Genomic DNA, 21817 nt, shown 5'->3' on the forward strand with positions numbered 1-21817 from the left:
GACTTGTAGTGATTCTCCTGTTTTCAGCCACCCAAACACTGGGATTACAGGCATGTGCCACCACGCCCAGTCTCAATGGGGTGGGGGATACTTGGGATGTAGCTCAGAACAAAAGCCCTAGATTTGTTGCCCAATAACACACATGGGCACACACATGCTACCTCAAAGCATTTTTTCTCTTTCCTCTTATGAGAAGCAAATGGAAGAAGAAGAAAAAAAGTTTTTAAGGCCCAGCATGGTGGTACATGCCTATAACTCCTGCACTTGGGAGGCTGAAGCAGGAAGATCACTAAGAGCTAAGAGTTTTAGGCCAGCATTGGTTACATAGTAAATTCAAGGCCAATTTGAACTGCATAGGGAGATACTGTCTCAAAAAAAAAAAAAAAAGTTTTAAAAATGATGGGTATTTGTCAGTTATCAGTTATTATCATTGTTTAACTAATGTGAAAGAAATGACCACAAGGAAATCTGAAAAAAATCTAGTGATTTTTTTTTAAAAATGCATTTGGGGCTGGAGAGATGGATCAGTGGAATAAGTGCTTCCCTGGCAAGTGCAGGACCTGAGTTCAAACGCCGGTACTGCAAAAAAAAAAAAAAGGATTTGGCACAGGGTGTATAGGGTGTCACCTTGGAGATCAGACTCATAGTGATTCTCCTGTTTTCAGCCTCCCAGTTGCTGGGATTGCAGGTGTGCACCACCGCGCCCAGTCTCAATTGCTGTCGCAGTGCGCCCTAGCATGTTATGCCAGAGATGGAACCCTGGGCCGCTGTGCTCTGCCAAAGCAGCCGTGTCAGTCCTCATCGATCACTATGAGTCTGATCTATGTAGTGAGACCCTTAGACCCTGTACTAAATACATTAAAAAAAAAAAAGAAGTGATACTGGGGCCAGGTGCGGTAGCATACACTTGTAATCCCAGCACTAAGGAGGCTGAGGCAGGAGGATTACTACAAATTGGAGGCCAGCCTGGGCTACTTAGTGAGCCAGGGGCAATCTGAACTATAGAACAAGACCCTGTCTCAAAAAACCAATTAAAAAAAAAAAGTTATACTGAGAAATATTGCTATGAAAGTGTGGGAACTCCTAAATGGTTAAATGGATTATTTTTAATACACTAAATGGATCCTATACCTTTATCCTTTGCCTTGAAATGAGTATGATATATGCTGTAAAAACCTACCCTCGGGGGGCCGGGGAGATGAGGACCTGAGTTCAATCCCTGGTTCCACCAAAAAACCCAAAAAACAAAAAACAACAACAACAAAAAACCTATCCTCTTTCTCAATAAGATCAACCTCTCAGGTAAATACATGTTCAAGAGCTGGTTCTATTAACACCTGTAATTTGATTTTTGCAGCTTGTACTTTACAGACAAAAGATAATGCTGAGGACTATGAGTCTGTGAATATGTTTTGGTTTATTTATTTAATTGCCCTCTCTTACAGCATGAACTTTCATGCCTTCAAAGAGCACTGTGGAGGAGGCTGGGGAAATGGCTCAGAATAAGCGCTTGCAGGGCCTGAGTTCAGTCCCTGGTTCAAAAAAAAAAAAAAAAGAGCACTGTAGAGATTTGGGATGGAATAGGGGTGAGGGTAGGGAGAAGAAAATATTGTCTCCCTACCCATTTTTTTGGATAGGGTCTAACCATGTAGTCTAGGCTGGGCACCAACTCTTGATTATCCTGCCTCAGCTTTTTGTGCTGGAATTATAGGCATGTACCACTACACTCAGCTCACCTTTCCTCCCTCCATCAGCCCCTTCAGGATATCTATGTCCCCTTTCTGTGACACCATTACTTTCCCAGTGCCTCACTTTTTCCTTACAAATTTTTTTTTTCATTTTGTGTTTTTCTTCCATTTTTAGCTCATCTTCTACTTTCTGTGGGCATTATTTGTTTTTTTTTTAATTTTTATATTTTTATTGAGAAACAAATAGCAATGAGACAGTTTCAAAACCGATTAATAGGACAGTTTCAATAATTAATATATTGCATATTGTTGTCTTAGTGGTTATTCATTGTACAAGATGCAGACCTGATATTCTGTCTCAAACACTATTAGAACAAACCTCTCTATTCATTAAATTAAGAGAATGGAGCTGTATATCTATCCTAACTATTTTGAGTATACAGATACAAAAGGGTCGTTCATTTCTATCCCTCTTTTTTGTTTAGTTTTGTCAGAGAAGGGCATTCCATTGTCATTTAAATACTGTAGGTGCATGAATTCAGCAAAATACCCCAATACAGTTCAGTAGTCCATAAAAGTAATGTGTTTTCTGTAAGACTGGCAATGTCCAAAGTTGTTGACTTGAGCCTTTTACAGCTCAGTATAATAATATGGATTTACTTTTTATACTTCGTTTTCATACTTTTCTGCTGGATGGTTAAGACCAAGATAAAGCAAGACCTATATAACAAGAAATGTAAGTTTTGTATCTGATAAGGTCAGTCAAATCCCTTTAGGATTTAACCTGAAACTCTGTACCGCAGTTTGTAAATTTTTTGTGTCAGTCATGTGGATGTGTCACAGTCACTGCATGACCAGTTTGCTCTCTGTGAAAGCCTGAGAGCATATTCTTATATTAGAGATACAAAGATGAAATAGTGAACAGCATATTTGGTCGAGTGCAGTGACCTGGTGCCTGTCTGGCAAATGTGATGTCCTAAGTTTGATACCCAGTACAAAAAAATCATGATGACATATAATAGGAATATGGATATAAATACTTGCTTAGTAAGAAGAGGAACAGGAGCCAGAGGGAAGGTGTTATACAATGAATGAACCTGAATTATGTATATGTACCAACATCACATAAGGAATTCTAACATTACTTATAGCAGGCAGGTTACACAATAGGGATGAAGAGATGGACTGAGGGAAACATAGAGGTGGAATAGTGATTAATATGGAAATGTACCAGGTTTATTTATTTTTTTTGTGGTTATGAGCAGAATATATTTATTGAGGGAAAGAAAGCTCCTGTCCAAGAGAGGAACAGGAGAGGGGCCTGAGCAGGTAGTTCCCCCTGTGGGCATTATTTGATGTGATTTCCATTTTATACTTGTGCATATGGATAGGTAGCCCTCTGAAGTCAATGAAGCCGACTGGGTTCCTTTGCTCATGGGCACCCAGTGTGCAACGGCTGTGAAGAACAACTCCTTGATAATGTATGCAGCCTGCTGCTTGTATGGGCTCCCTGCCTAAAGGGGTCTTGGAGACACTGCTGCCAGTGGTTTGTTTGTTTTTGGCAGAATTGGGGATTGAACTCAGGCCCTCTAAGTCATCTCCCCAGCCCCATGCCAGTGGATTTTATGTTGTTTATTTTTTGAGACAGAGTCTCAATTCAATCTGGGCTTCAGCTTAGTCTGCCTCAGCCTTCCAAGAGCAGGGATTAGCAGGCCTATACCATCATGGCTGGCTTTTACTGTCTTTAACCTTAAAGATTAAATGTTTTATGACAAAGTATCTTAGAGATGAGCAACTACACCTGAGAGAGTAAGTAACTTGTGAAAAACCTCACTAATACAGCATAAAACTCATAACCTTTAGTCACATTTTATTCCTAGGAAAAAGTAAAACCCCAAAAGCAGCAGCAGTGGCAGAGTAATTTCGTGCTTTCTCAACATAGCCTTATCAGAGAGCTTATCCAGGTTCATGGCAATCTACAAGCTTCTATCCTCATGGTCTAACTCAGATCCAGTATTTTCAATATTTGTATGCCTGCTTGTCACCTTAAACTAAATCCATTTTTTTCTACCCAAACCAGCATCTCCCCTTGAAAATCCCACCATTGTCTGTTAATGGTTCTATCAAGTTTTGTCATGCAGGGTCAAAACCTTGGTTTTCTTCTCTCTCTCCCTCCCTTCCCTCTCTCTGTCTCTCTCTCTCTCTCTTTCTGGTATTATTCCTTAATTCAATGAATACTGCAGTATTATTTGGCATATATACCAGAACTTTGCCAGGAATGTAAAAGACTAAATAATATGGCCTAGTAGAGGGGCTGGTGAGATGGCTCAGTGGTCTAAAGCACCTACTTAGAACAAGCTTAGCAAAGCACAGAGACCACGGTTCAATCCCCCAGCACCACATGCTAGCCAGCCCCGCCCCCTGGTGGGCTGAGCTGGCCACACACACACACACACACACACACACACAAATAAATAAATTAAAAAAAAATGGCCTAGTAGGAAAGGTAAGTAGTGATACCAGCTAACACAGGGATACAAGCAAGGACATCCTTGAGAAAGTAAGGCCAAGTATGGTGGGTGGAGAGGTGTGGGTTAAAAAAAAAAAAAAGAATAGGAAGAAAGCACCCACAGACACATTGCTGGAGCACTTAGTTACAGGTGAATGGTGAGAAACAGACAAACCCAGTCCTGGTTCAAGCAGGTAAGGTCTTGTAAACCACAGTGATGAATTTGCATAGAAGCTCACTCTAGTTATTTCCTAGTAATAAAGGAATTTGGATTATTTGAAATGTAAGAGGGAGAAGCCAGCACTAGTTTTGTTGGTTTTAGTGGTACTGGGGATTGAGCCAAGGGGTGCTCTACTCCTGAGCCACATCCTCAACATTTTTTTTTTTTCTTTCTTTATTCCAGCAAGGGTCTAGATCTGACTCGTTGTGATCCGACTGTTTACAGCCTCCCAAGAACTGGGATTACAGGGGCGCGCCACCACACCCAGTCTCAATTGCCAATTGCCAGTCTCAACGCACCCTGGGGGCGGGGCCAGCACAGCAGGCCCAGGGATGGAACCAGTGGCTCCTGTACCTGCTTGCAGGCCAAGCAGGCACTTTGATCCGCTGAGCTTTTTGGCTGGCCCTTTACTTTTTTTTTTTTTTTTTGAGTCAGGGAATTGCTGAATTGCCCAAGCTGACCTCAAACTTAACCGATGATCCTCTAGTCTCAATATCTTGAGTAGCTAGTGTCACTGCTCCACTCTTAAGGTATCTAATGTTACTAATCAGAATCCTCCAACAAGCTGGTCAGCTTCCTCAAAAGCCCTCTCAAATGCAGATTCTATTTTTTCTCATTGTCCCAACTTTGTGGCATTAATCTCTTTCCTCTGACATAATGCAGTCCTAAGTGTGTTCTCCATGTGTCTAAAATCTTTTCTTGCTGCCAAGCCACACCTCGGTCTCCCCTCCTTTTGCTTTTTCCCAGCCATCAGAATGAATCAAACGTTTCTATACTGTATTAAATCGTCATAGGTAGAGGGCTTCAGTTTGTCAAGAAAGGAAAAAAAAAAAAAAAAAAAAAAAGGACTCGCATTCTTCTCGTATAGGCCTCATGAAGCCTGGTCAAGTACGGCGTGTAGAACAAATACGAGTCAACTTTAACTTAACCGAATCGGGCCGGATTGGTGGAGTCGAGGGAGCTGGGTGTGGGTAGGAAGACCGGGTCGTTAACACTGCAGCATGGACCGAAAGCCACGGGTCCAACATAAAAGAGGCTTCAGACAGAAAAGCTACCCGGACAGAACCAGGAAACGAGGCGGCTGAGGTAGGGTGGGGACACGTGGGTGGCAGCGAGGAGAGATTGCAGGCCCGCACGCGGAAGCGAAGTCTAGCTGCGCCGTTGATGGGCGTGGCCGCGCAAGTCTCGCGGTAGCGGCGGTTGGGCTGGCCGTTGTTCCTGTGGGCGGGGCGAGTTGCTAAGGAAATGACTGCCCACGGTCCCGCGCGGCAACGCCCCGGCCAGGCGGGGTCTGTAGCGGCGCCGTTTCCGCTTCCGCTCCCTCTCAGCTAGCGTCCCGTTACCGCCTCCTGGCTGGCCTCGCGCTTTTCGCCGGCACCTGGCGTCGGCCGAGCAGCCGGGCCGTTCCTGCCACGCGCGCCCTCGGGGCTTCGGCTCCGGCACGGGTCGCGCCCCGCTCGTCTGCCTCTGAGGCTGCCGGCCAGCCGCCGCCATGGGTGCCTACCTTTCCCAGCCCAACACGGTGAAGTGCTCCGGGGACGGGGTCGGCGCCCCACGCCTCCCGCTGCCCTACGGCTTCTCCGCCATGCAAGGCTGGCGCGTCTCTATGGAGGTGAGGCGGCTGGACCCACAGTCTGGCCACTATATGGCGGGAACCTGTCGGAGAATGGGAGCGGGGGGGATGGGGTCCTCCCCGGGGAAAGGTCCCAACCTACAGCCTGCGGCCGCCGCGGCATAAAAGGCAACCGTAAGTGCAGGGTTCGGGGCCGAGGGAGCTGCCGGTGTTCGGGAATTACGGGCCGTTGGCCAGTGGCGGCGAGGGCTCGACCATGTGGGGAGAGACACCTTCCGCCCACTGCCTGCCCTCGGTTCTTCGCGCCATCCTCCAGTGCCAGCCCAGCTCTCTAGGCGTCTCAGCGGTGTGAGGGTTAGTGGTGGAGTAAAGATGGAAAAGGGGGGTATGTACTCATTTATCTTTCCAGGACGAGCTAAGTAGAAATGACTTTTATTTTTTTATTATTTGATGTGGGAGCCCTCTTTGGGTGAGGAATGACAGTGAAAGGAAGCCGAGCAATAGTAGTCTGTTTCGTATCAACACCTGGTTGCCTGGCCTTGGGCACCGAGTGTTAGTGTTAGAGACGCTGCCTGACTCCAAGAGTTGTCACTCATTTGCACATTCTTTGTAGGGTCTTTGATGGCCTGTGGAAAACAAATTGTGTCGTCACTACACCTGTTTTTTTTTTTTCCTGTTCTTGGTAAATTTTTTCTCTTGGGATTTCGCTAAAACTCAGTAATTGTTTGTCTGAGTTGTTCAGTTCTCTTGATTTTCTGCCATATCATCGATTTTTTTTCTCACAACCTATTGAGAACTCTTTTTTGAAAAAGAAAATTTTACTTTGGAAGAAAGGAAAACAGCTGAATTAAAAGTAGTGTTAGTCGAGTGGATATGAAACTATGAAGAACAGGGAAAAGTGTTAGAAAAGAAGGGAGAAAGAAAGACAATACTGTGTGTTATTGTGAACAGCACTGTAAGATCTAGATAGAGGGAGGCAGGAAAATGGTCCCATTGTGCCTGGACTTGAGGGTTTATCCATTTAGGTGGGCTTCAGGTAAGAGTCAAATACCCTGGCTCCTGTGGGAATTTTTTCAAATCCCTCACTCCTCCCTGTGGTTAACTCTGGAATGACAATGTAAACTTTTCCCCCCTTCAGACTTTTGTACCCACAGCCAACCAAGTTTGATACCAGTTTTGTCACTAGGTATAAAACTTCAAGAAAGGTAGGGACCATACAGTTTATCTCATATAGTGTGGCTCCCACATTTTATAGTTAGGACATTTACAATCCAGAAAGATTGGGACACTTGTGCCTTGGTGGAAATGATCTGTAGCATCAAACTGTCTAGGAATGCATGGTAAGAGTAATTGAGTTATGAACATTGGATATATCTTCAGAAGGAAAGCTGTAATGTAAAGCTGGCTGGTGATTCATTGGATTTGTTAGGAGGTCTGAAGGTTCCGTTATTATGTCTTCTTTATAATGAGGTATAAACCCTCCCCCTTTTTTTGAAGATTTTGAGGTAGAATCTTTATAAATTGCCCAGGCTGGCCTCACATTTGTGATCCTTCTGCCTCAGACACTGAGTAGCTGGGACTACCGGGGTCTACCACACTTGCCAGCTGCAGGTTTCATTTCTGTGGCATTTTCTGTTATAGTGAGATTTGAGGTGAATATTTAGTCTCGTAATTTTTAAGGCTTTTCCTTCAAGTTTCTGATTCCTTTCCATGGAATGAAAATGTTTTTTCCATTTCTTTGGAACTTTTTTTTTTTTTTTTTTTTTGCAGAACCGGGGATTGAACTTGGGCCCTTGTGCGTGCCAGGGAAGCGCTTATTCTACTGAGCCATCTCCCTGGCCCCTGGAATTTTTTTTTTTTTTAAATAATGAATTGTATTGTGTGGATATTTTCTTTCTAAGTACTTTGCCCACGGATTCTATGCTTTGGTTTCTCTTTCCCTTTATTTTTGGTTTTCCCTTTGCTAATTATAAAATGACTTCTCTGGGAGAGGGTCAGGGGTTGTTTTGTGCATGGAGATCTTGCTACAGTGCTCCTTAATCCCCCCCCCCTTTTTTTTTTTGGCGGTACTGGGTATTGAATTCAGAACCTTGCTCATGCCAGGCAAATGCTTATTCTACTGAGCTAACCCCCCCAATCCTAATCTGTCTTTTTTTTTTTTTTTTTTTAAACGAAGAGTCTACAGGGTGTTTGGGGCTCACTACTAGTTGTGACTCCCGTGGTGATCCTCCTGTTTAGAGCCTCCCAAGTGCTGAGATTACAGGCATGCGCCACCACGCCCAATCTCAATTGCTGTCTTGGTGTGCCCTGGGGGCAGGGCTGGCACCTACACAGCAGGCCCAGGGATCAGACCCCTGGCCCTGTGCCTGCTTGCAGGTGCTTTAATCCACTGAGCTATATGGCTGGCCCTCCTAATCTGTCTTTTGAGAGACAACTTCCTAGGACATAAAAATCTTTGAAATATGGTATTTCTGAACTTATCCTTGTATTAATAGTTTAATATGCTTAATCAAATTTTCTTGAAGTACTGTTTTAGATTATGTTCTGCTTCATTGCTACTTCTTGTTTTGTTTCCTCTCTGCCTGAAGTATAACACAGTTTGTTATTGCAAGGTAATAACTGTGACTTCTAGCCCCTTAAGTGAATCTTCAGAATGTGTATTCCTTGGCTGAGGGTGTGGTTCAGTGGTTTAAAAGACCAAAACCAAAACATGTATTATACCTGTTTGTAGTAATATTCAGGGATAATTCCTACAATAATAAAGTCTGTTCACCTAATTTGCTTGGTCCTAATGATTCAGTTGATACCATACACCAATGATGGTGAACCTTTTTGAGCTTTCAACAACAAACAACTGGTGTGCCATGGTGTCACCACCACCTACACAGGTTGACAAAGTTTTTACTAATGCATAGATTTCATAAAGACTGCCAAAGGATGATAGCTGACAGTAGCTGGGAATTTGTATTTCTGCTCTTCTCCAGGCCCTCATGGTATGGAAGCAGATGGTCCCCCCCCCCCCCAGCTTGGGATTGAACTCAGGTTCTTGGGCTTGCTAGGGAAGTGCTTATCCCATTGAGCCGTCTCCACAGCCCCTGAAGCAGATGTTTTGAGAAGGATCTTCAAAATATTGTAGTTGACATTCTCCACCCTTGTGTTTTGGACGGACCTTCCACTAGTTGAGATATGTGTTTTGGGGTTAAGAGGTAAGTTATGGAAAGGTGTAAGAAATACATAGGGAAAAAAAAAAAAAAGAAATAGGAAAGTCTGTGAGCTTTTGGTGCCTAATGAGAAATCCATTCTAAAAATTATTGAAGCCTGGCTTGATGTATTTATCTTCAAGGAACAAGTGTATTTTCAATTTTTGGTTGTGAAGTTCTCAGGAAGTGACAAAACAACTTTCTCTTACTGGGTTTGGAGGCACACACATGTACTCTGAGCACTCAGGAGGCTGAGGCAAGATTGCTGTGAGTTTAAGGCCAGCCTGGGCTACAAAAGCAAGTTCAAGGTCAGCCTACACTACATAGCAAGACCCTGTCTCCCCACCAAAAGAAAGAAAAGAAAGGCAATATCAATTTCTGTGGTACAGTTTGAGAAGACTGGTTGTTTAGTGACATGTAGAAGAATTAATAATAGAATGTTGAATAGATTTGGTTTTGTTTTTTGGGTTTTTATTTATTTATTTATTTATTTTTGGTGGAACCAGGGATTGAACTCAGATCCTTGTGTTTGCCAGTCAAGCACTTGTCCTACTGAGCCATCTCCCTGGCCCCTTGCGTTTTTTTTAAATGACAAGGTCTTTCTGTACAGTTCGGGCTGGTCTTGAACTCATTACATGCCCCAGGCTGACCTAGGATTTGTGGTGAACTTCCTGCCTCAGCCTCCTGAGTGCTGAAATTATAGGGGTATGCCACCATGCCACGTTTAGAACACTTTTTTTTTTTTTTTTTGTGGAACCAGGGATTGAACTCAGGTCCTTGCGCTTGCCAGGGAAGCACTTATTCCACTGAGCCATCTCCCCAGCCCCAGAACACTTCTTTACAGGTTAATAGAACACTTTTTTTTTTTTTTTTTTTTTTTGTATTTTTTAGGACAGGGTTACAGAGTCTCCTGACTGAAGAGCATTTATTATTTGATCCTTAGATTAATATATCTCCATTAAAGCACTTTGATTTGCTGAACCAAGTTAGAATTCCCTTGTCTATATTACAGTAAGCAACTTTTTTAAAAAGGCATTCTTTTAATCTCTTTACCACATGCTACCTATTTATAGTTCAAAGCTAATATGAATTAACATGAAATGTATGCCCATAAAATGGCAAAATTGTTTTCTACTATACTTTTCTATGTTCTTAATTAAGCAACTGAAAGATACAATCAGATTTTATTCCTCAAGATAGTGCTGGCCAGGGGCTGGTGAGATGGCTCAGTGGTCTAAAGCACCTACTTAGAACAAGCTTAGCAAAGCCCAGGGACCGGGGTTCAATCCCCCAGCACCACATGCCAGCCAGCCCCGCCCCCTGGTGGGCTGAACTGGCCACCCACACACACACACACACACACACACACAAATAAATTTAAGGGAAAAAAAAAAAAAGGATAGTGCTGGCCAAATAGCTCAACGGATTAAAGCACCTGCAAAGAGGCACAGGAGCCAGTGGTTCGATCCCCAGGCCTGCCAGTGTGGGCCACGCCCCCAGGCATGCTGGGACTGCAATTGAAATTAGGTATGGTGGCACACACCTGTAATCCCAGCTCTTGGGAGGCTGTAAAGGGGTTAATCACTATGAGTCCCATCTAGTAGTGAGACCCTGAACACCCTGTAGATCCTTCTTTAAAATACTTAAAAAAAAAAAAAAAGATTTCAAGATAGTTTTGCATGAATTTCTATCACCCAGTCTTTTAGTAATTACTACTTTCTTACCCTTGACTTCCCCACCTTTGATTCTCTGTTGGGTTATAATGTAATTGCTCTTTGAGAAAGAAGGCTTTGAATTTTTTGTTTTTGTTTGGACCAGGGCCTCATACTTGTTAGGCAAGTGCTGTGCCACTGAGCCCTACCCCCAATCCTTAGGTCCATTTAAAACAACTTTGTTAAAATATGATTCACCGATATAAAGGGTATAATTCATTGATTTTTGGTATACTTGCTCAGTTGTACAGCCATGATCACAATGAATTTTAGTACATTTTCATGACCCCCAGAAGAAACCCATACTCTTATCAGTCATTTCCTCTCTACTTTGTACTAGCTCCTGGCAACCACTAGTTCAAAAGATTCTTTTTTTGGCAGAACTGGGGATTGAACTCAGGCCCTTGCGCTTGCCAGGGAAGCACTTATTCCACTAAGCCATCTCCTGGGCCCCAAAAGATTCTGTCTCTGTAGATTATCTGTTCTGAAGATTTTATATAAATGGAAAAATAAATATTACCCGGTTGCTTTTACTAAGTATATTTTCTTTTTATTTATTTATTTACTTGGCATTTTAGGGAAGGGTCTACGGGGTGTTCAGGGTCTCACTACCAGAGTGGGCTTGTAGTGATCTGCCCCTTTACAGCTTCCCAAGAGCTAGGATTACAGGCACACACCACCACGCCCAGTCTCAGTCACTATTTTAGCATGCCCCAGGGATCAAACACCCCCCCCCCACCTGCTTGCAGGCGCTTTAATCCGCAGAGCTATTTGGCCAGCCCCACTAAGTATGTTTTCAACAGTCATCAGTGTGTGTGTGTGTGCGCGCGCGCGCGCGCGCGCGTGTGCACACGTGCACGCGCCACGCTTGCATGCTTGCATTCATTCATTCATTCATTTTATTTTGAGACTAGGTCTTGCTATTCAACAGTATGCAGCACTTCCGTTTGTGTGAATATATGTATCATTTTGGTCATAGTTGATAGACATTTGGATCTCCATGTTTCAACTAATATGAATACTGATGCCATAAATATCATGTACAAGTTTTTGTGTAGAATTATGACCTCCTATTTCTTGAATATACACACAAAGCGTAGAATTGGTTGAGTGTGGTGTTTTGAACTACATATTTAGTTTTTGTCTCTGTCTTTTGGCATAAAACATTTAAAATCATCAAAGTGGTGTCTTATGTAGCTAATGAATTGATGTAGCTAATAATTATCAAAGTGGTTTCTTATGTAGCTAATGAATTGACTGGTGGCTAATAGCTCAGGGTAGCTTCAGGCTGGGGTCTGGTCACTGGAAAGACCATGGTATGATTAAAAGATTAGGACTTCAGACTAACCCTCTCATGCTCCATAGCGGATAGAGGGCCTGATAGGCAGATCACAACTGGTCAGTGATTCAGTCATCTGTGTCTCCATAATGAAGTATCCATAAAAGCCTTAAAAGGGTGGGTTAAGGAGTTTCTAGATAACTGTATATGTGGTGATTACATGCTGAGAGAGGACATGGAAGCTCTATGCCCGTTTTCACACCCATTGACCTATGCATCCTTTTGTTTTTTGAGAGAGGATCTCATTCTGTAGCTCAGGTTGTCCTAGAACTCACTGCAGTCCTCCTGCCTCAGCCTCCCAAGTGCTGAGATTACAAGTGCACATCAGCATGACTGGCTATATCTTTTCAGTTTGTAGTATCTTTTATCTTGTGTGTCCCTGAGTTCTGTGAGCTGCTTTAGCAAATAAATTGAACCCACAGAAGGGAGTATGGGAATTTTGACTTGTAGTCTGTTGGTTACAAGTACAGGTAAAATAATTTGGGGTTTGCAGTTGATATCAAAAGTAGGAGCGGCTTGGGGAGATAGCTCAGTAGAATAAGTGCTTGCCTGGCAAGCGCAAAGGCCTGAGTTCAATCCCTGGTTCTGGAAAAAAAAAAAAAAGTAGGGAAAGTAGGGAGCAGTCTTGACTGAGCCCTAATTCTGTAGGGTCTGATGGCTAATAATTGAATTATACAACACTCACTGTTGTCTACCACTAAACACTACTTCCTTGGGGTGTGTGTGTGTGTGTGTGTGTGTGTGTTTAACCCCTCAAGTCACAGAAATATTTTATGCTGTGAGAGTAGAGTAGGGAGAGTTTAATTTTCCTTTCAGACTGGCTCATGTGATAAAATACATGTTAAAATATTTTTTTTCGTACCAAGGATCAAACTTGGGGCCTTGAGTATGCCAGTCAGGTGCTTATGCCACTGAGCTGTGTCCCCGGCCCCATGTTTAATGTTTTGAGGAACTATGAAGCTCTTCCAAAGTGACTACTATATCATTTTACATTCCCACTAACAATATATGAGGGTTTCAGTTTCTCTGTACCTTCCTACATTTGTGTCTTTTTTTTTTTTTTTTTTTTTGTATTTTTTAGGACAGGGTTACAGAGTCTCACTGTCTAGAACGGATTCATAGTGATCCTCCTGTTTTACAGACTTCCCAAGTGCTGGGGTTATAGGCGTGCTCCACCACGCCCAGTCTCAGTTGCCATCTCAGGGAACCCCCCAGCTCCCGTGTCTGCCTAAGCAGGTGCTTTGATCCACTGAGTTTTTTTTTTTGTTGTTGTTGTTTGTTTGTTTGTTTGTTTTTTTCGGAACCGGGTTTTGAACTCAGGCCCTTGGGCTTGCCAGACAAGCACTTATTCTACTGAGCCATTTCTCTGTTTTTTTGTATTTTAGGGAAGGGTCCACAGGGTGTTCAGAGTCTCACTACTAGATCAGACTCCTAGTGATCTGCCTGTTTACAGCCTCCCAAAAGCTGGGATTAAAGGTTTGCCACCACACCCAGTCTCGATCTTGGCCCAGGGTGCCCTGGGGGTGGGGATGGAATGGCAGGCCCCCAGAATTGAACTCCTGGCCCCTGCGCCTGTGCCAGCTCACATGCGCTTTAATCCACTGAGCTATTTGGCTGGCCCTCATTTGTCTCTTTTTTTTTTTTTTTCCACTGAGCCATCTCCCCAGCTATTTGTCTCTTTTTTAACAGACATTTTAAATGTACATGTGTGGGAGTATGAAACTAACTTACTGTGTTTTTGATTTGTATTTAACTGATGCGCAGTGACATTTGAGTATCATTTTTTAAATGTATTTGGTTGTTGCAGGGTCTTACTACGCAGCTTGGACTCATGGTGATCCTCCTGCTTTCAGCCTCCCCAGTGCTGTGATTACAGGTGTGTGCCACTATGCCCAGCTGACTCAGCCCGCCCTGGGGGTGGGGCTGGTGGAGCATGTGGTGCAGGGGATCAAACTGTGGTACCTGAGCTTGCCTAAGCAGGAGCTTTAGTCCTCTGAGCTGTCTTGCCGACCCTTTGAGTATCTTACCATGTGCTTATTGGTCGTTTGTATATATGCTTTGGAGAAATGTGTATTTAGTTCTTCATTTTTGTTTTTATTTATTTATTTATTTTTGTATTTTAGTAAGGGTCTTCAGGGTCTTGCTACATGGATCCGAACCGATTCGTAGTGATTCTCCTGTTTTCAGGCTTGCTACCACGCCAGTGCGCCCTGGGGGCGGGGCTGGCATGGCATGCTGGGGATCGAACCCCTGCCGCTGCATCTGCCTAAGCAGGCGCTTTAATCCACTGAGCTATTTCCGGCCCTTATTTTTTATTTTTATTTATTAATTTTTTTATGTATTTAGTATAGGGTCTACAGGGTCTCATTACGTAGATCGGACTCCTAGTGATTCTCCTGTCTTCAGCCTCCCAAAGTACTGGGATGACAGGTGCAAGCCACCACCCTTGGTCTCTATTGCCCAGTCCCTGTTGCTGGCTCAGGGACCCCCAGGGGCAGGGCCAGCATTGTGCTGGGGATCAAACCCCGAATCCCAGCCCCTGCACTCTTTCTAAGCAGGTGCTTCAGTCTGTTGAGCTATCTAGCCGGCCCTCTATTTTTATTTTTTGATAATAGGAATCGAATTCAGGACCTTGTGCCTGCCAAGCAGGTCCTAAATTCTTTTTTTTTTTTTTTTTTTTTTTTTTTGCGGAACTGGGGATCGAATTCAGGCCCTTGTGCTTGCCAGGCAAGTGCGTATTCTACTGCGCCATCTCCCCAGCCCCCCTAAATTCTTTATTTTTAATTGGATTGTCTCTTTTGTCTTTTTATTCAGATGTTAAGAGGTCTTTATATATTCTAGTTACACATCTTTTACCAAATTTAATCTACAAATATTTTCTCCTGTTTGGCAGGTTGCCTATTTCTTTTCCTAGTGGTATCTTTGGGGATGGATATTAGGATTAACTCAAGACTGCCACACAGGCGCTTGTGTCACGGAGATATATCCCTGGCCCCTTAGTGGTATCTTTTGTTTGGTTTTTGTTGGTTTGAGACAAGGAAACCCTATTTAGTGTAAGTCAGCCTCAAACTCTTGGTGATACTCCTGCCCCACTCTCTTTAAGTGCTGGGATTATAGGCTTGTGCCACCAAATCCAGCCTTAATGGTACCCTTTGAAACATAAATTTTCAGAAAAAGAAAAAAAATCAGATGGAGCCAGCAAGATAGCTCAGCGGACTAAAGCGCCTGCTTAGACAAGCATATGCAAGCAAAGGGACCATGGTTCAATCCCTAGCACCACATGCTGCCTCAACCCTGCCTCCTGGTGGGCTGAGCCAGCCACAAGTACAGACCTGTAATCCCAGTGCTGGGGAGGCTGAAAACAAGGATCACTGTGAATCCAAGCTGATAGTTGGGACCCTGTGACAATCATATATATATGTATTTATTTATTTTGAATTTAGGACTGGATGTACAGGGTCTCACTACATAGATTCGACACAGTGATTTTCCTTTTTTCAGCTTCTGAAGCCCTGGGATTACAGGTGGGCACCACCATGCCCAGTCGCTGTCTCAGGGAGCCCCTGGGGCGGGGCTGGCACCTGCACAGCAGGCTGGCCTCTGTGCTCTGCCTAAACAGGCACTTTAGTCCATTGAGCTATCTGGCCTGCCCAATAATCAAATGCATTATTATTATTATTATTATTTTATTTTTTTTTTTTTTTGCGGAGCCAGGGATTGAGTTTAGGCCCTTGCACTTATTCAACTGAGCTAGCTATCTCCCCAGCCCCAAAGATTTTTTTTTAATTTGGATGAAATCCAACTTGTTTGTTTATTTTTTTCTTTTGGTGTTACATATTGTAGCTTTGCCTAACCCAGAATTACAACTATTTAGTCTTAGGTTTTCTCTCAAGAGTTTTGTAAATGTAATACTTGCATTTAAGTCTGATCAATTTCAGGATAATTTTTTGTACATGGTGAAAGGAAGTGATCCAAGTCATGCTTTTTATGTGGCTGTTGTCTCAACATCGTTTAGTAAAAAGACTACAATGGTACCTTGGTATTCATTGTAATTGGTTCTGGGAGGCTCAGTGAATACCAAAACCAAATTGTTTTGGCTGGAAGGGTTAGCAAGTCAGGAGGCTTCACACTGACAAATTGACACAAAAGTTCTGGCTAGTGCCAAAGAATGAGTACTGAGAAAAAATTTGTTTTGTTTCAATTTATTTATTTATTTATTGAAGTTCTGGGGATTGAACTCAGGACCTTACACTTGCCAGGCAGGTGCTTATGCCACTGAACTATGTCCCCAGCTCAGTTTCTTTCTTTCTTTTTCTTAATTCTTTCTTTTTTTTTTTCTGTATGAGACAGGGTCTTGCTATAATATAGTTCAAGACAAGATTTTTGCGTTAGAATTGTTGAGTAGCAAATCCAGAGTCTCAAAACAGTTGAGTACCAAGGCACTGCTGTGTTTTTTCCCAGTTGAAGTATCTTGTTATCATTGTCAGAAATCAGTTAACTATAAATATGAGAGTATTTCTGGACTGTGAATCTCATTCTGTGGATTTTTATGACTTTATGGCAGTACCATTCTATCTTGGTTATTCTTCTATTTTTGTGGCAAGTTCTGAAGAAGGGAGGTGTGAGTCTTTCAAATTTTTTATTCTTAGTTTGGCTTTTCTGGGTCCTTTGCATTTCCATGCGGATTGTAGGATTTTCTTGTCAGTTTCTGCATAAAAAGTACCTAAGGTTTTTTTTTTTTTTTTAATTTATTTATTTATGTGTGTGTGTTTGTGGCCAGCTCAGCCCATCAGGGGACGGGGCGGGGCTGGCTGGCATGTGGTGCTGGGGCATTGAACCGCGGTCCCTGTGCTTTGCTAAGCTTGTTCTAAGTAGTGCTTCAGACCACTGAGCAATCTCACCAGCCCAAAAGTACCTAAGGTTTTGAAAGGGATTATACTGAATTTGTAGATTAGTTGGGGAAGTTTTATTATTTAGTTCTCATCTAGGCATAGTTGCACATGCCTTTACTATTTTTAGTAATGTTTTACAGTTTTCAGAGTTTATTGTTTGTACTTCTATCGTTAAATTTATTTCGTGTGTGTGTTTGGTGGGTATAAATTTATTTCTAAATATTTTCTTTTGGTGCTACCAAAAGAATATGAATTTATTTTTTCATTCTTTCTTGGATTATTCATTGGTAGTACAGTTGGATTTTGTATGTTGTTCTTTTTTGTGGCGTTTGTTTGAGACATGGTCTTTATATTTGTAATTTATAATTTAGCAGATAGCCCACGCTGGCCTTGAACTCACAGCTACCCTCCTGCCTTAGCTTCCCAAGTGCTAGGATTGTAGGCATGTGCCGCTTCTCCTAGCTGTTTTGTTGTTCTTGTATCCTGCAAGAACTGTGGATTGAGCTCAGACCTTTGCGTTTGGTAGGCAAGCTCTTTTCTACTGAGCCATCTCCCCGGCCCTAGTATCGTGCAACTTTGATGAGCTTACTAGTTTCACTAGTGGATTTTAATGGATTCTTTGAGATTTTCTACATATGATTCTTCTGCAAATAGTAGTCTTATTTCCTCCTTTCCAATCTATAAACAAGTTATTTCTCTCCTTTCCAATTTAAACTTCTTTCTTTCTTTTTTTTTTTTTTTGCAAACTACCCTGTCCTGAACATTCAGTGATTAGAGCAATGATAAAAGTAGGCATCTTTGCTTTGTTTTTGATTTTAACAGGAAAACTTTGTCTTTTTTTTTTTTTTTTTTTTTTTTTTGGCAGAACCGGGGACTGAACTCAGGCTGTTGCGCTTGCCAGGGAAGCGCTTATTCCGCTGAGCCATCTCCCTGGCCCCAAAACTTTGTCTTTTGCTAGTGTAATGTTAACTTTTTTTAAATGAATTCTGAATTGAAGTTATCATTTATTACAATGAGTCTTCCTGTTATGGATGAGCACAGGATTTTGTCACATACTTTGTCTGTTGACACGATTGTGTTTTTCTCCCCCCCTCCCTTTTTTTTTTTTTTTGCTGGTTATCCAGGATCTATTTCAGAACCTCACACTTAACAGACAAGTGCCGTGCCACTGAGCTAAACTTGGCTGTTTTTGTTTGTTTGGCTTTCTTTATTGAGGTTTATTTATTTATTTTTGGTGGAACCAAAGATTAAACTCAGATCCTTGTGCTTTGCCAGGCAAACACTCTACTGAGCTATCTCCCCAGCCCCTATTGAGTATATTAATTGATTTTGGGGTGGTATACATTCTATTTGGTTTATACTTCGCTGAGGATTTTTGTGTTTATATATTCTTAAGAGATATGGGTCCTTAGTTTTCTTGAGGAATGCTTGTCTGGTTTTGATATTGTGTTAATATGATCTTATAAAATGAATTATTGCCTCCTTTTCTCTGTTTTGGAGAGGTATGTGGATAACTGGCATAGTTGTCCTATCCCATTCATTAGAGAATGGGTTCCAGGACCCCTGCAAATGCCAAAGAGGATTCTCAAGTCCATTACATAAAATGGTATAACAGTCTACCCACATTCTCCCATATACTTAAAATCACCTCTAGATTACTCCCCTCATACATTAGTTCTGTATATTTTCAGTACAGATGCAGTTTTTTTTCTGATTAGTTTTGCATCCATCATTGGTTGAATCTAGTTATACAAAATCTACAGATAGGGTCAGGTGTGTTATAGTCAGGGCTTGTAAGGGAAACAATTTACTACAGGACACATTTATAGGATTCTTTTACAATATTCACTCAAAGAGTTAACAGAGTGCAGGAGATCTGTCTACATACTAGGGACCCAAAGAATACAGCTGAGGACCTTGATCCCATGGCAATGTCCTGCATCAGTCTCACTGAAGACCTAGAGCCCATGACAGTGTCTTCTAGGAGTCCAACTGAAGGCCTAGAACCTACAACAATGTCTCATGCAAATCTGTATCAAGGATCTGTGCTGGGAAGGTACATAGGTCAGTGGTAGAAACTAAAATGTCTGTGCCAGCATTGAAGTGATGAAGGATCTATACTAGAGCCAGGAAGTAACGCTTAAAGTAAGGATCAGAGCTCCTCCAGAAAAAGAACTGCAGCTATCCTCAGCAGCAGCAATGTGCTGACCTCCTCTGATAGTAACAGCTGCATTCCTATCAGGGAGGCCAGTGCAACAAGCTTCTTCAGGAGAATCGACAGCAGCACCATCTTCCTCTCTAGTTTTTTTGTTATGCTGTTGGCAACAATGCTCAGGTGGGCCCTGCACACACAAGACCGTGCTCATTTGGTTTAGCTAGGTGTCACAAGTTGACCACCAGTTGTCAGTCCACCACAAAATGTATTTATTTTGTTTTATTTGTTTTTCCCTTTTTGAGACAGGGTATCACTATATAGTTCAGACTGGGCTGGAACTGACATGTAGCCCGGGCTGGCCTTGAATTTACAATAATTCTCCTGCATCAGCCTTCTGAGTTTTGGGATTACAGGCATTATAGGATTACCCCCACACCTGGAAGTTTTTTAAATTTTTGAGACTGGGTTTTGCTGTGTAATTTAGGGATAACCTTGGGACTCACTGTGTAGCCCAAGTTGGTCTCAAACTTGTGGTGATCCTCCTGCCTCAACCTTTTTTTAAAAAATTTAATTGTGACACTGGTGGTTGAACCCAGGCACCCCCTGGTTGTACTTCTCCAGCCTCCCCCCTTTAATGTATTTGGTTGTTATAAGGTCTCACTATGCAGCTCAAATTCATAGTGATCCTCCCGTTTTCAGCCTCCCCAGTGCTGAGATTATAGGCATACACCCTACACCCGGGGGACAGGGCTGGATCTTTTTGTGACTGGATCATAGCATATTGTCTTCAAGTTTTGTCTGTGTTGTGCCACTCCTACGTCACAATTTATTTTCCTTTTAAGGCTAAATATTCAATTTTTAGAAAATCTGTATCACATTCGTTTACTTGTCTGTCAATATACATTTGGGTTGCTTTTATCTTTTGGATCTTGTGGGTAAAGCTTTTATGGGTTGTTTTGTTTTGTCTTCTGGTCATTTTGAGGCAGGATTTCACTAAGCAGTTCAGGCTGGCCTTGAACTAAAGCCCAGGCTGACCCTTAATTCACAGGGATCCTCTTGCCTCAGTCTCCCAAGTGCTGGGATTATAGGCATGTGCCACCATGCCCAGCACATGGGTATATACCATCTCTTTGAGACCTTACTTTCAGTTTTCAGGGTGTATATACCCAGAAATGGAGGAGTTGCCATGCTGTTTTCCACAGTAGTGATACCAGTAATGTACATTACTACTAATACAGCATGTTCTAATTTCTTTACATCTTCACCAAGAATTGTTACTACCTGTCCCCCCCCCCCTTTGTTTTCTGGCTACCTGCTTATTCCACAGAAAAAAAAGTCCTCCAGCTTTACTGTAGTGGCTGATCTGACCCCAGCCTTGGCCCTCTTGTTGGTATCAGAGGGCATGGTGCTGTGTCTTAGGTGTCCCTGTTGGCCTCCCCTTACGTGAGCCTCATAGGTCGCTTGCCTTCCACACCTTTGGGCCAGGGTCTGCCAGTCTCAGGTCAGCTGTGATGAAGGGTGGCAGACACAATCTCAGGGGCAGGTGGAGGTAGTCATGGAGCTATGGGATGCTTTCATTGGTATGGTACCAGTAGAAGAGTCTCCATGCAAGCTGTTCTTCATGAAGCCTCAGAACTTGGGAGACTGCATGCATGGCTTTTATTATGTGAAGGTTAGGCACATTTTTTTGTCTGTGAGCTCTGGGTTCTTGTGCATGTGGACATCCCCTCCTTAAAAAGTTCATAAATGGTGATGTGGTTCTTCTTGGGCATCAGCATCATGTTGGCTCATGGTTCTGAGGCTGAAGCAAAAAAGTACCCGTCTTTTGATGGTGGCCATCATAGTGGGTATGAAGTGGTTGTTTGCTTTTTTTTTTTTCAAACAAGGTCTTGATTTGGGGAGGCGGCTCAGTGGTAGAGCTCTTGCCTTGCATGCATAAGGCCCTGGGTTCTATCCCCATTACTGCAAAGAGGAAAAAAAAAAAAAAAAAAAGACACGATCTTGCTCTGTGGTTCAGCCTGGCCTTGAAATGACTATGTAATCCAGGGGTTTTAAAATGTAGGATGAAGGGGCCGGGGAGATAGCTCAGTAGAATAAACTCTTGCCTGGCAAGTGCAGGGTCCTGAGTTCAATCCCCGGTCCTGAAAAAAAAAAAAAAAAAAAAAATGATGATCCTCTTGCCTCAGCCTCCTGAGTGCTGGGATTGTATAGACTGTGCACTGCCACTCCTGCCCTGTGAATGATTAATTGGAAGCAAGGTAGCTACTCTTTTCCAAATGATGCCAAGCTTCTGGAAAATGAAGTATCATCAGTCTAGTTGCCAGAAGACTTTTGAGCATATGTGTGATTAGAAATTACTTAATGAGGGGCCTGGGAGATAGCGCAGTAGAATAAGACTGCCTGGCAAGTGCAGGGTTCTGAGTTCAGTCCCCGGTACCACAAAAAAATACATAACGAGCCAGGCGTAGTGGCACATGCCTGTAATCCCAGCACTTGGGAGGTTGAGGCAGGAAGATTACCATGATTTGA

The 21817-nt window shown here is 42.8% G+C and overlaps 1 protein-coding gene and 1 non-coding gene across 2 annotated transcripts in view; both read left to right on the forward strand.

The window, feature by feature from the left end:
* The first annotated feature begins 3087 nt into the window (after positions 1-3087).
* LOC111815677 lies at positions 3088-3225 on the forward strand. Its single transcript, XR_002820333.1, has one exon. It is a non-coding gene; the product is annotated as a small nucleolar RNA SNORA70 (small nucleolar RNA).
* A 2424-nt stretch (positions 3226-5649) lies between these two features.
* The window catches only part of Ppm1g (protein phosphatase, Mg2+/Mn2+ dependent 1G), a 36671-nt gene continuing 20503 nt past the window's right edge, over positions 5650-21817 (forward strand). The window contains exon 1 of the mRNA XM_004627402.2: positions 5650-6029. Within this exon, the coding sequence (XP_004627459.1) occupies positions 5910-6029 (120 nt within the window). The 5' untranslated portion in view covers positions 5650-5909. The remainder of the gene's footprint in view (positions 6030-21817) is intronic.

The sequence above is a fragment of the Octodon degus genome, unplaced genomic scaffold (genome assembly GCF_000260255.1).
Source record: "Octodon degus isolate 3935 unplaced genomic scaffold, OctDeg1.0 scaffold00019, whole genome shotgun sequence".
Classification (NCBI taxonomy): domain Eukaryota; kingdom Metazoa; phylum Chordata; class Mammalia; order Rodentia; family Octodontidae; genus Octodon; species Octodon degus.